Here is a 12,165-nt window from a genome sequence, read left to right on the forward strand (position 1 = left end):
GGCCAGTCAAGTTCTTCCACACCGATCTCGACAAACCATTTCTTGCTTTGTGCACGGGGGCATTGTCATGCTGAAACAGGAAAGGGCCTTCCCCAAGCTGTTGCCACAACGTTTGAAGCACAGAATCATCTAGAATGTTAATGTTTGATATAGCAGTAAGATTTCTCTTCACTTGACCTAACCCAATCCTTGAAAAACAGCCCCAGACCATTATTCTTCCTCCACCAAACTTTACAGTTGGCACTATGCATTCGTTCAGGTAGCGTTCTCCTGGCATCCGCCAAACCCAGATTCGCCTGTTGGACTGCGAGATGGTGAAATGTGATTCGGAGCACGTTTCCACTTCTCCAGAGTCCAATGGCGGCCAGCTTTACACCACTCCAGCTGAAGTTTGGCATTGCACATGGTGATCTTAGGCTTGTGTGCGGCTGCACGGCCATGTAAACCAATTTCATGAAGCTCCCGACAAACAGTTATTGTGTTGATGTTGCTTCCAGAGGCAGTTTGGAACTCAATAGTGAGTGTTGTAACCGAGGAAGGATGATTTGTACGTGCTTCAGCACTCGCCGGTCCCATTCTGTGAGCTCGTGTGGCCTACCACTTTGTGGCTAAGCCGTTGTTGCTCCTAGACGTTTCCACTTCACAATAACAGCACTTACAGTTGACCGGGGCAGCTCTAGCAGGGCAGACAAACTGACTTTTTGGAAAGGTCCTATGACGGTGCCACATTGAAAGTGTCTGAGCTCTTCAGTAAGGCCATTCTACTGCCGATGTTTGTCTATGGGAGATTGCATGGCTGTCTGCTCAATTTTATACACCTGTCATTAACGGGTGTGGCTGAAATAGCCCAATTAATTTGAAGGGGTGTCCACATACATTTTTATATACTGTATGGTGTAGCTTTATTTGACCATTTAAAATGCAATACAACCACACGTGGATAATGCATATAAAATCATAGAGGATAACACAAATTTCCATTGTGGTCCTGTTAAATAAATGGTTTAAAAAAATGTATGAACATAAAATAGTAGGCCTAGCCTACTGGACTTGTGTAGGTTACACACTTAACACATAACAAAACAAAGGACAGGATGACATTGTTATGGACATTCAGCAGGACTCCCTCATTAGATCAGCCATTTCAGACTGCTAAACTGAGTTGGATGATGGTTTGATGATGGTGATGCCGAACATCTACAAAGATCTTAGGCTGCCTTACGGCGCCATGTAAGGTCTGAAAGCATGCGTTGCACAACATGTTGCTGACTTCACGTTCAACGCTGATAACGAATGGCATTGCAGAGAAATTGTACAGTGATCCAATGATCGAGGAATAGAGTGCCCTGCACTTTTGGGCGACGGGCTTTGTTTGTGTATGAGCCAGAGTCACTGGCGTAACAAGGACAAGGTGAGTCCACCTCCCCTCCTACCTCCTCCCCCTTCTCTTCACACCTCCGTGCCTGGGGGGGGGTCATACATCTCAGCCATCTCGGCCTTCCTTTGTTTCCATGACAATACTCTGCAGCACTCTGCAGTGGGGCTTTCCTCTATCAAATCAAATTGTATTGGTCACATACACATATTTATCAGATGTTATTGTGGGTGTAGCGAAATGCTTGTGTTCCTAGCTCCAACAGTGCAGTAGTATCTAACAATTCACAACAATACACACATCTAAAAGTAAAAGATCGATCAATGTCGGTGTGGCATTGACTAAAATACAGTAGAATAGAATACAGTATATACATGTGAGATTAGTGTGAGGGAGTGGGTCACCCCTCATCCTGTTCTCTCTGCCCAGAGAGGAACTGCTCCCAATTGTCATTTCTGCTCAGCATCGTAATCCACTGCATAAGCCTCTCATAGACAAAAGATGGACAACTTGCATCGCTCCTGGATGCTTTTCTCTTCACTGCGGGTGTATGATTCAAAGGTGAGGTTGCTAACGCCTGTACCTTTTCCTGGTCACCTTTTCCATGTCACAGGACTGGGGTGCACATATGTCACTTTCAATCCCATCTTCTATACATTCGCTACCCCGGGTAAATAAACATCTGCATTGGTCGTCTCAGTCACGTCCGTGACAGCCTATTTGTACATTGATGACATGTGGCTCAGTCTGTACTGTGAAATAACCTGGACCGGCCTGCCGAGGCAACCGTTGCCAAGAGACCATCTGTCAGTCCCCTGTGCGCCTGTTGCGGTCGCCGTTGTGACAGATGGGCTGGGCTGTCGGAAGCCATCCATCTGAGGCCAGATGGAGGAGGGGGGGGGGTCGAGACGTGGGCCCAGTGTACCCCCTCCCACCCCACTGGACATCATAATCGCCTCAGTAATAGCCTCCGTTTAGCAGCCGCTGTGGCCAGCGCCCTCTCAGACTGACCTGCGGCCACTCTCTGTGGACCGAGCAACCTAATGACCACTACAGACTACGTGAGGGCAGTGGCGGAGGATTTCAACTGAAGTGGCATGATGGCATCACCAAAAATGGCAAATGAATAAATCACATATTGCGGTAGTGTATAAATAGAAGGTGTGCTGTTTTCAGATGAAAACAACCATTGCTGATCAGTCACCTAAATCCATGTGACAGATATGTTCAGTAGTGTGTTTTGAGTTTGAAAAGAAGGCTGGCTCAAGCCTGTGTTTTCTCTCTCCTGCGCAGTCCATCAGTGTGAGAACCAGCCATGCTAGTCCCCCTGTGTGTAATTAAAAGATGGAGGGTGGATGATGCTGTAAGCTGCATCGATAAGAACACCGGTGGATCCAGGGCTCTGCACATGCCCAGCAGCACCACCCTACCCCTGAAGCAGAGTGAGAAGTGAAGTAGCTACTAGCTAGCACGTTTAGGACACCCCTAACCGGTCTCTGGCACTGTCACTTTGTTTGAATCCTGGGAGGGGCAGATGCCTCTACATTTGATAATGATTCTAAAGGTCTGTTAAAACTCAGTGCTGCTCTCTGAGGAACTGTACAGTTCCCCTTCTCCCAATCCTCTGGTGTTTTTAGAGAGCTGTGTGGTACCATAAATGGTAGTGTGACTCGTTTGAGGAGAAGAGCGAGGAGGGCTGTGGAGGGAAGGTTAGTACATGAGAGGAGTGAAGAGAAGGGTCTGAGAGAGGATGAGAAGGAAAGTTTGGGGAGGTGATGAGAGCTTAGCGTGGGTACAGTGGGGGAAGGTTGAGGGAAGGTGAGATGGAGAGGCTTGCTCTGCTGCAGAGTATATGAGGGTTTAATGGCCACCCAGAGTAGCCAGTGTGGAGTCATGCAACAGACTGCAGAGGCAGATTAGACACGTAGTAAACAGGATAGTCAAGAAGAGACTGACACAAACACACAGAGGCTGGGCTGGTCAAATGGTGTTCAGGGTGAGTGGAGTAGGGCGTGGCTGTGGTATGCCGAGAGAATAACAATTGCTGAAAGAAGAGGAGAGCGCTATAGTGGATGGGAGCAGGTAGGGGAGAAGAGGAGAGCGCTATAGTGGAAGGGAGCAGGAAGGGGAGAAGAGGAGAGCGCTATAGTGGAAGGGAGCAGGTAGGGGAGAAGAGGAGAGCGCTATAGTGGAAGGGAGCAGGAAGGGGAGAAGAGGAGAGCGCTATAGTGGATGGGAGCAGGAAGGGGAGAAGAGGAGAGCGCTATAGTGGAAGAGAGCAGGTATGGGAGAAGAGGAGAGCGCTATAGTGGAAGGGAGCAGATAGAGGAGAAGAGGAGAGCGCTGTAGTGGAAGGGAGCAGGAAGGGGAGAAGAGGAGAGCGCTATAGTGGAAGGGAGCAGATAGAGGAGAAGAGGAGAGCGCTATAGTGGAAGGGAGCAGGAAGGGGAGAAGAGGAGAGCGCTATAGTGGAAGGGAGCAGATAGAGGAGAAGAGGAGAGCGCTATAGTGGAAGGGAGCAGGTAGGGGAGAAGAGGAGAGCGCTATAGTGGAAGGGAGCAGGAAGGGGACAAGAGGAGAGCGCTATAGTGGATGGGAGCAGGAAGGGGAGAAGAGGAGAGCGCTATAGTGGAAGGGAGCAGGTATGGGAGAAGAGGAGAGCGCTATAGTGGAAGGGAGCAGGAAGGGGAGAAGAGGAGAGCGCTATAGTGGAAGGGAACAGGTAGGGGAGAAGAGGAGAGCGCTATAGTGGATGGGAGCAGGTAGGGGAGAAGAGGAGAGCGCTATAGTGGAAGGGAACAGGTAGGGGAGAAGAGGAGAGCGCTATAGTGGAAGGGAACAGGTAGGGGAGAAGAGGAGAGCGCTATAGTGGAAGGGAACAGGTAGGGGAGAAGAGGAGAGCGCTATAGTGGAAGGGAACAGGTAGGGGAGAAGAGGAGAGCGCTATAGTGGATGGGAGCAGGTAGGGGAGAAGAGGAGAGCGCTATAGTGGAAGGGAACTGGTAGGGGAGAAGAGGAGAGCGCTATAGTGGAAGGGAACAGGTAGGGGAGAAGAGGAGAGCGCTATAATGGAAGGGAACAGGTGGGGGAGAAGAGAAGAGGAGAGCGCTATAGTGGAAGGGAACAGGTAGGGGAGAAGAGGAGAGCGCTATAGTGGAAGGGAACAGGTAGGGGAGAAGAGGAGAGCGCTATAGTGGAAGGGAGCAGGTAGGGGAGAAGAGGAGAGCGCTATAGTGGATGGAAGCAGGTAGAGGAGAAGAGGAGAGCGCTATAATGGAAGGGAGCCGGTAGGGGAGAAGAGGAGAGCGCTATAGTGGGTGGGAGCAGGTAGAGGAGAAGAGGAGAGCGCTATAGTGGAAGGAAGCAGGTAGAGGAGAAGAGGAGAGCGCTATAGTGGATGGAAGCAGGTAGAGGAGAAGAGGAGAGCGCTATAGTGGAAGGGAGCAGGTAGGGGAGAAGAGGAGAGCGCTATAGTGGAAGGGAGCAGGTAGAGGAGAAGAGGAGAGCGCTATAGTGGAAGGGAGCAGGTAGAGGAGAAGAGGAGAGCGCTATAGTGGAAGGGAGCAGGTAGAGGAGAAGAGGAGAGCGCAATAGGGGAAGGGAGCAGGTATGGGAGAAGAGGAGAGCGCTATAGTGGAAGGGAGCAGGTAGGGGAGAAGAGGAGAGCGCTATAGTGGAAGGGAGCAGGTAGGGGAGAAGAGGAGAGCGCTATAGTGGAAGGGAGCAGGTAGGGGAGAAGAGGAGAGCGCTATAGTGGAAGGGAGCAGGTATGGGAGAAGAGGAGAGCGCTATAGTGGAAGGGAGCAGGTATGGGAGAAGAGGAGAGCGCTATAGTGGAAGGGAGCAGGTATGGGAGAAGAGGAGAGCGCTATAGTGGAAGGGAGCAGGTAGAGGAGAAGAGGAGAGCGCTATAGTGGAAGGGAGCAGGTAGGGGAGAAGAGGAGAGCGCTATAGTGGAAGGGAGCAGGTAGGGGAGAAGAGGAGAGCGCTATAGTGGAAGGGAACAGGTAGGGGAGAAGAGGAGAGCGCTATAGTGGAAGGGAGCAGGCAGGAGAGAAGAGGAGAGCGCTATAGTGGAAGGGAGCAGGAAGGGGAGAAGAGGAGAGCGCTATAGTGGAAGGGAACAGGTAGGGGAGAAGAGGAGAGCGCTATAGTGGAAGGGAGCAGGCAGGAGAGAAGAGGAGAGCGCTATAGTGGAAGGGAGCAGGAAGGGGAGAAGAGGAGAGCGCTATAGTGGAAGGGAACAGGTAGGGGAGAAGAGGAGAGCGCTATAGTGGAAGGGAGCAGGTAGGAGAGAAGAGGAGAGCGCTATAGTGGAAGGGAGCAGGAAGGGGAGAAGAGGAGAGCCCTATAGTGGAAGGGAGCAGGTAGGAGAGAAGAGGAGAGCGCTATAGTGGAAGGGAACAGGTAGGGGAGAAGAGGAGAGCGCTATAGTGGAAGGGAACAGGTAGGGGAGAAGAGGAGAGCGCTATAGTGGAAGGGAGCAGGTAGGGGAGAAGAGGAGAGCGCTGTAGGGGAGAAGAGGAGAGCGCTATAGTGGATGGGAGCAGGTATGGGAGAAGAGGAGAGCGCTATAGTGGAAGGGAGCAGGTAGGGGAGGGGAAAAAAGGAGAGCTCTATAGTGGAAGAGAGCAGGTAGGGGAGAAGTGGAGAGCGCTATAGTGGAAGGGAGCAGGTAGGGGAGAAGAGGAGAGCGCTATAGTGGATGGGAGCAGGTAGGGGAGAAGAGGAGAGCGCTATAGTGGAAGGGAACAGGTAGGGGAGAAGAGGAGAGCGCTATTGTGGAAGGGAGCAGGTAGGGGAGAAGAGGAGAGCGCTATAGTGGAAGGGAACAGGTACGGGAGAAGAGGAGAGCGCTATTGTGGAAGGGAGCAGGTAGGGGAGAAGAGAGAGGGATTAGGGGAGTGAAGAGATTTGTTGAGATGAGCAGTGATGGAGAGGGGAACATTCTCTAAGGTAGCTGGACTGTGGACCACATTACAGTGGCCGTTGAATACAGATGTTGAGGGGATAAGAGCCATAAAGAACTGCCTAATCCAGCTCAATCCCCCAGATCTCCCTAAAGGATTTACACATAAACTGGCCCTGTTTTGTCAGGATCAGAGATAGACACCCCATCCAATCCTGTCTGCATGTACAAATGTGCTCTTACACACGGAATACAATACATGTATGTTTTACTCGTTCTCTTCTTTATGCTGCTGAATACCATTATACACACGCGCACACAGATCTAGGCTATGTTTTCATTTTAGTCTCCTATTACTCTCTGTTTGTGTTCATGTTGGAGGCTCTAATGATATTCCTGCCAGTGTGGGACTCTATTAATGTATGAACATATTATTTATGCTAATGCAGGCCCTGCCTGTCAGAGCCTGCCTCCGATTGATGAGAGCGGGATGGAAAGAGCGGAGTGAGCGCGTGCGCATGTCTGTGTGCACGTATGTTTACCAGCGTGTGGGTGGAGGGGAGGGATGGTGAGGGGGAAAAGCGAGATGGAGAGATGAGGGGGATGGTGAAGAAGAGGAGAGGGAGAAAAAAGCAAGCGCTAGAGCTCGAGACGGGAGAAGAGCGGTGTGACTGCCTCTAGATGCTGGAGCCTTCCACAGCCGAGCGGCGTGCTGAACGGACGCAGAAAGATGGTCTCAGTAAGAGGGGAACTGACGGTTGCCTACCATTTAATGTTCAGTATCTTGGAGTCCTTCTCCATGGGAACGATAGCAGAGTTAGCTCAGAGCTGCCCCTCTCTCGCTCTTTCTACCCCTCTGTCTGTCTCTCTCTCACACACACATATACACACACACTCTTTCTTTCTCTCTGGCAGTGGGTTAGGCAGGGTCTAGCGAGCGGAGCGCTTGGTTAGCCCTCGGGGTTGGCCCCTCTTCTGCTGCAGCAGTCAGCCGCCGTGCTAATGCAGATAGATCGCGCTGCCCCCTTTAACGCGGTGCGCGGGAGGGTGGATGCGAAGGAACGAGCCAGAGAAAGAGAGGGAGAAGATAACTCAAGCAGAGACAAGCAGGCTAGCGCTGCTCCACCTCTGGAGTCCCTGTTTGGAGTCCCTGTTTGGAGTCCCCCGTCTGCTCCACGCTGGGGTTTTGTTCTTCGTCTTTGACCTGTGGGGAAGGTGAAATATTATTGTGTCGTTAACACGTTTTTTTCTTTCTCTTTCTTTCTTTCTTTCTCTCTCGGTGGTGATCTGGATATTGTTTCCCAGGGGTGGCTCCTGCAAAGAAGAGCCCAAAGCTGGTGAGTGCCAAAAATATCTATACCTCCCCCATCCACATCTCCTTTAAAGACGTGTGTACTGGGTCAGGAATAATGTTGTGTTGGGTGAAACTGTTTTTTGCTGGATGATAATGCTGCACTGGTTGATTATGTTGACCCATTGGTAGGCAGAGCAGGCCTGCTCATGGATATTTGTTTCATTATCTATGCCATGTTCTCCTGGCTTAATGAATTCTAGGTAAATAGATGAGTAAATTAGGCCAGCCTTGGAAAAAGCATTCCAAACTTGTGGTCCAAGTGTAGGGTTGATTTCTGAGAGTGGTCCAGCTCTTCTTAGCTTCTATTTCTGGCCCCAATGTAGAGAGTATGGAGAAGTCATGTGATTGCTAGAGACTGGACCACTGTCAGTCTGTGTTACCCTCTCCCTGTAGCCAATCTCTTGGGGGAGATGCTGCGTGTGTGCTCTCTCTGTGTTGTATGTGGGAAGAATGGGGGGTGGATTTGTGCTTCTGTGTTTTCCCCTCCTTCCGGGTCGTTCCACCTCAAAAAGCACAAGAAAAGGATTTCGACACCCACCAGCTCAGATTGTTCTCAAATCTCTTCTGTAGTTACTAACAGATGCTATTAGCATTACTGAATTATTTTTGCTGAAATATAATTACATCAATTACATACATTAGGTTAATTGATTGCACTCAAATTGGCCATTTTAATTTATAGGATTAAATTAAAATTCAATAAATATCGTACCCAACATCTTATGTTGACCAAACTTCTTCCTACCAATGTGAAAGACATGGGAGAATTTTTTTTTTTTTACTCAAAAGCCACCTACAGACCCCCCATGCCAATCCCGCCCCGACAACCAGAATACAGTATCAGTTCTCACTGTTTGGATTATTGCTTCTTCATGCTATTTAACGTATTCCGTGTGAATCTGGTTATGGGTTTTTTGCCCTGTACAGAGAAATGTGTAATTGAAGTCGCTTGCATTGTTTACCATAAAGTAGTGTGAAAGTAGCATGTTTTGACCACTAGATGCCCCCGTTCCTACTTTACCGCCTCACTATTTTCTCAGTTTTCCTTTGGTAACTTGGGTAGAAAACCTATAGATTTGGCTCATGATGAAAATACATCAGCAAATCACAATTTAAATCCTCCATTAAAGCAATTCAGTCTGCGTAAGAACAAATTCAGTTTGTTTTTACGCTTAATCTGTGTCCAAGAAACAACCCCTTTGTGTATGGTTACAACATTTCAGTCACGAGCCCATTTCTGCATCAATGTTTTGGGCTTGTAGGAAAAGTCTTCATATGCGATTTTCACAATATGGTTAGCCCTCTGAGAGCTGCCACTTATTGGACTGTTCAAGGAGAGTTGGATTGGGTTGCATTGGGTTGCTAAGAGAAGGACAAACTGAATTGGCTTTTTATTGCCTTTTATTTTGAAAGGGAAGTCATATTGAGACTAAAGACTCTTTTACAAATGAGCCCTGCACAATTTAAAACAAGTGCATCAATAAGCAAGCACAGACATGGAGGACTGGCTTGAATTTTCTACCCAAAGTTGCACAGGAAATTACCTATTTCGTAAACATTTAAGAGCCCAGCAAAATGGATAAAAGAATGTTGCGATATAGCAAGAACAGTGGCATCTAGTGGTCAAATATGTTACTTCCACACTTCTTTATGGTAAATAATGCAAGCAATTTCAATGACCTTTGGGGAAAAAGACATCACCAGAGCAGTGATCCAAACCACACCTTTCAGCAGTGATCCAAACCACACCTTTCAGCAGTGATCCAAACCACACCTTTCAGCAGTGATCCAAATCAGATGTTGGGTACTTTATTTATTGAATATTAACTGAATCCTATCAATTTGGGTGCAATCAATTAGCTTAGTTCTCCAAAATCAAATGACATTTCAACGAAATAATGTTTCAGGAATGCCAATGTTACCTGTTTCTAACTACAGGAACAAATTCAGAACATTCTGAGATTGTGGGTGTCATTCATGGCTTGCTGAAATGATATTACATCACTCTTCAGTTAAACACCCTTCTCACTGTTACTGTATGTCTCTGAATGTCTCCTCGTGCATTGGGGGATAGGGTCTACCATTAATGTATTCAGCTCTGTGTTGAACAAAAGGAATAGACTATACTCTAGTCAGCCCAGCTCCGTTTTTTCTTCTGTTAGGATTTTTGACTGAATTCTTCACTTTCCCCAAAATAAATCTCATGAACAAATCTGCTTGATTATGCCTTGGGTATTGTTAGAGAATGTGTTTCTGGTTGACATCACTGGCCTTGATTAAAACAGATGTATTTTGACTGACTTCTGTAATACGTATTTATTTATCTTTAACACTCTCTCCTACTCTTTCTATCCCTCCTTCTTATGCTATATCTCTCTTTCTGACCATCCTTCTTCTCCCCCGCCACCTTTCTCTCCCTGTCTTACTCCTTCTATTCCCTCTCCCTCTTCCTCATGCAGCAGTTAGCGAGGAAGGACAGTCAGAACAGTTCTGTGCACAGTGTGTCCAGCCACCGGAGTACCCACACTGACTCCCCTGTGCACCCATCCCTGGCCACCCCATTCAGCGAGAGCGCCGCCCCCCCACCCCCCTCCCAGCCCCTGCCCGGCCTGCCTCCCCAGGACGCTCAGGCAGACGGGACCATCCAGAGGAAACCGGACCCCTTCAAGATCTGGGCCCAGTCCAGGAGCATGTATGAAAGTAGGCGTAAGTATTTACTTTCGGTGTTGGCTCGGGTGCGCCCACTGTCCTGTCGGGTTGGTATTGCAGTCCGGGGCTGGTGACCCAAGACATATTGTCTAATAGTATCCTGTCGTCTTTTGTATATTGACCTAGAGTGGGTGTTAACTTGGTGGGTTAGGGGTGTGGACTGTTTGAAGAGCATTGTGGCAGTTGGAGGAAGAGTGATAACAACAGCCTCTAAGGAGAGTTGGTGATGCTAATCACACTCCTGATCCGTTTAACCTTGACCATGTGTGTTATTATCAGTAAATAGTGTGCTCTCTGGAACGGACTGTGCCATGTTTACCTCTACGCTACTCTTTAGAACACAGCTCCAGAGAAATGTGGATATAATTTGCGGTGGTGGTGGCGGCTCCAATATTTCCCTGGTAGTCTAGTGAGGCTAACGGGTGCAAGTCTCCCCAATTAACAGGAATATCTCTCAACCGCTGTCAGTCGCCCTCTTGAGTATTGGAGGGTCCAGAGTGTTCAAGCTCTAATCATTTTTCTGGTGCTCCTGCTTTCATCAAGGTTTCATTACTTAGAGGCCCTAAAGGGAGAGGAACTAGGTACGGTACTGACAAAGTAAGTGAGAGAGGATAGGGGAGAGCAATTCTAGAATTCTAAAGAAACAAGGAAGAAGAATATGGGATTGTTTAGTCAACTCAGCCTTATTCAGCACTTGTACATCCCTGTCCTGAGGAAATAGGACTTCATTACCATTGTGATGACATGTTTACCTGATAGATTCTGAAATCAAAGCCTGGGAGAGCTGAGCCTGTAAACGCACCATTTGATGACCACAATTTTCCAAACCTGAGCAATGCAGGTTGGGTAAGTTTCAAAGTCTGCCCATGCTTGATGTTTGCTCAGATGCCATTTTGGTGGTGCTAGCTGGATAGTGGATACTAGCCACTCTTTCTTCAGATCAGGAAGAGGAGATGGGAAGTTAATCTGCTTGTTCTCCAGAGTCAGTCTGAGCTGGGCAGATTGAATAATCTTTGTTTAGTATGGATCTGTTCCTAGCCAGTGGTTTAGAAGTTGAGCTGCTGTATTGATCTGATAAGCTGCCAAGTGCCTAGCTGGGGCCCTTGTGAACGAGAAGATTGAGACGGTTAGCCTGTGCCATGCCCATCTCGGCCATACCCTGAGTCCCAGTGTGGTAGAAAGAGGGCTAGCTCTACACTGTGAGCTCTTCTGTTGACTCTGGAACAGATTTCAGCCAAGCTGGCCTCTTGCCCTTCTCCCTCCCTCCCTGCTGGCTCTTAGTGGCTTTAGTTGTGGAGGTCTGTATAGTTACATGTTGTATCCCATGGGGGGGCTGAACGCATGGACACACACACAGACAGCTTCAGGCTGTTGCTTGGAACCGTGTTTTTCGGTGGTCTGCCCACCTCCAGTGCTACGTGACCCATGAGCTGTCAGTCGCTGCAGTGCACCGCTATGTAGCAGCTTGGTGCCTCCCTGACAGCTAGCTCCAGTACTGCCACCCTCTTCCTCTTCCCTCCTGCTCAGATCTCCTCGGCTAGGGGCTTCCTGACTGAGCCTGAGGAGCAGCACTGCTGAGGCCCTTCTCAGTAATACAGCACCAGGCTGGCATACTGGTGAGCTGGCTGAGTGCTAGGGAGAGACTTCCTGTCACCTACCTACAAAGTGAAGAAGGATTTTGTCTTGAAAGGCATCCGAAAGGAAAATATTCAAAGAGATCCTAAATATGGAAGTTTGATAAAGTTAGGTACTTAAGGGAATTTCACAGCCCTCTCCTCTCTTGCTTTGAATGGTGATTTGAAGGTATTTTGGGAATAG

The 12,165-nt window shown here is 48.7% G+C and overlaps 1 protein-coding gene across 1 annotated transcript in view; it reads left to right on the top strand.

Moving 5' to 3' along the window:
- LOC109891011 (membrane-associated guanylate kinase, WW and PDZ domain-containing protein 1) overlaps window positions 1–12,165 on the top strand; it is a 59,499-nt gene that overhangs the window by 30,432 nt on the left and 16,902 nt on the right. Inside the window, exons 11-12 of the mRNA XM_031823896.1 lie at window positions 7,590–7,621; window positions 10,098–10,344. Of these exons, the coding sequence (XP_031679756.1) occupies window positions 7,590–7,621; window positions 10,098–10,344 (279 nt within the window). The remainder of the gene's footprint in view (window positions 1–7,589; window positions 7,622–10,097; window positions 10,345–12,165) is intronic.

Source organism: Oncorhynchus kisutch, linkage group LG5 (genome assembly GCF_002021735.2).
Source record: "Oncorhynchus kisutch isolate 150728-3 linkage group LG5, Okis_V2, whole genome shotgun sequence".
Lineage (NCBI taxonomy): Eukaryota > Metazoa > Chordata > Actinopteri > Salmoniformes > Salmonidae > Oncorhynchus > Oncorhynchus kisutch.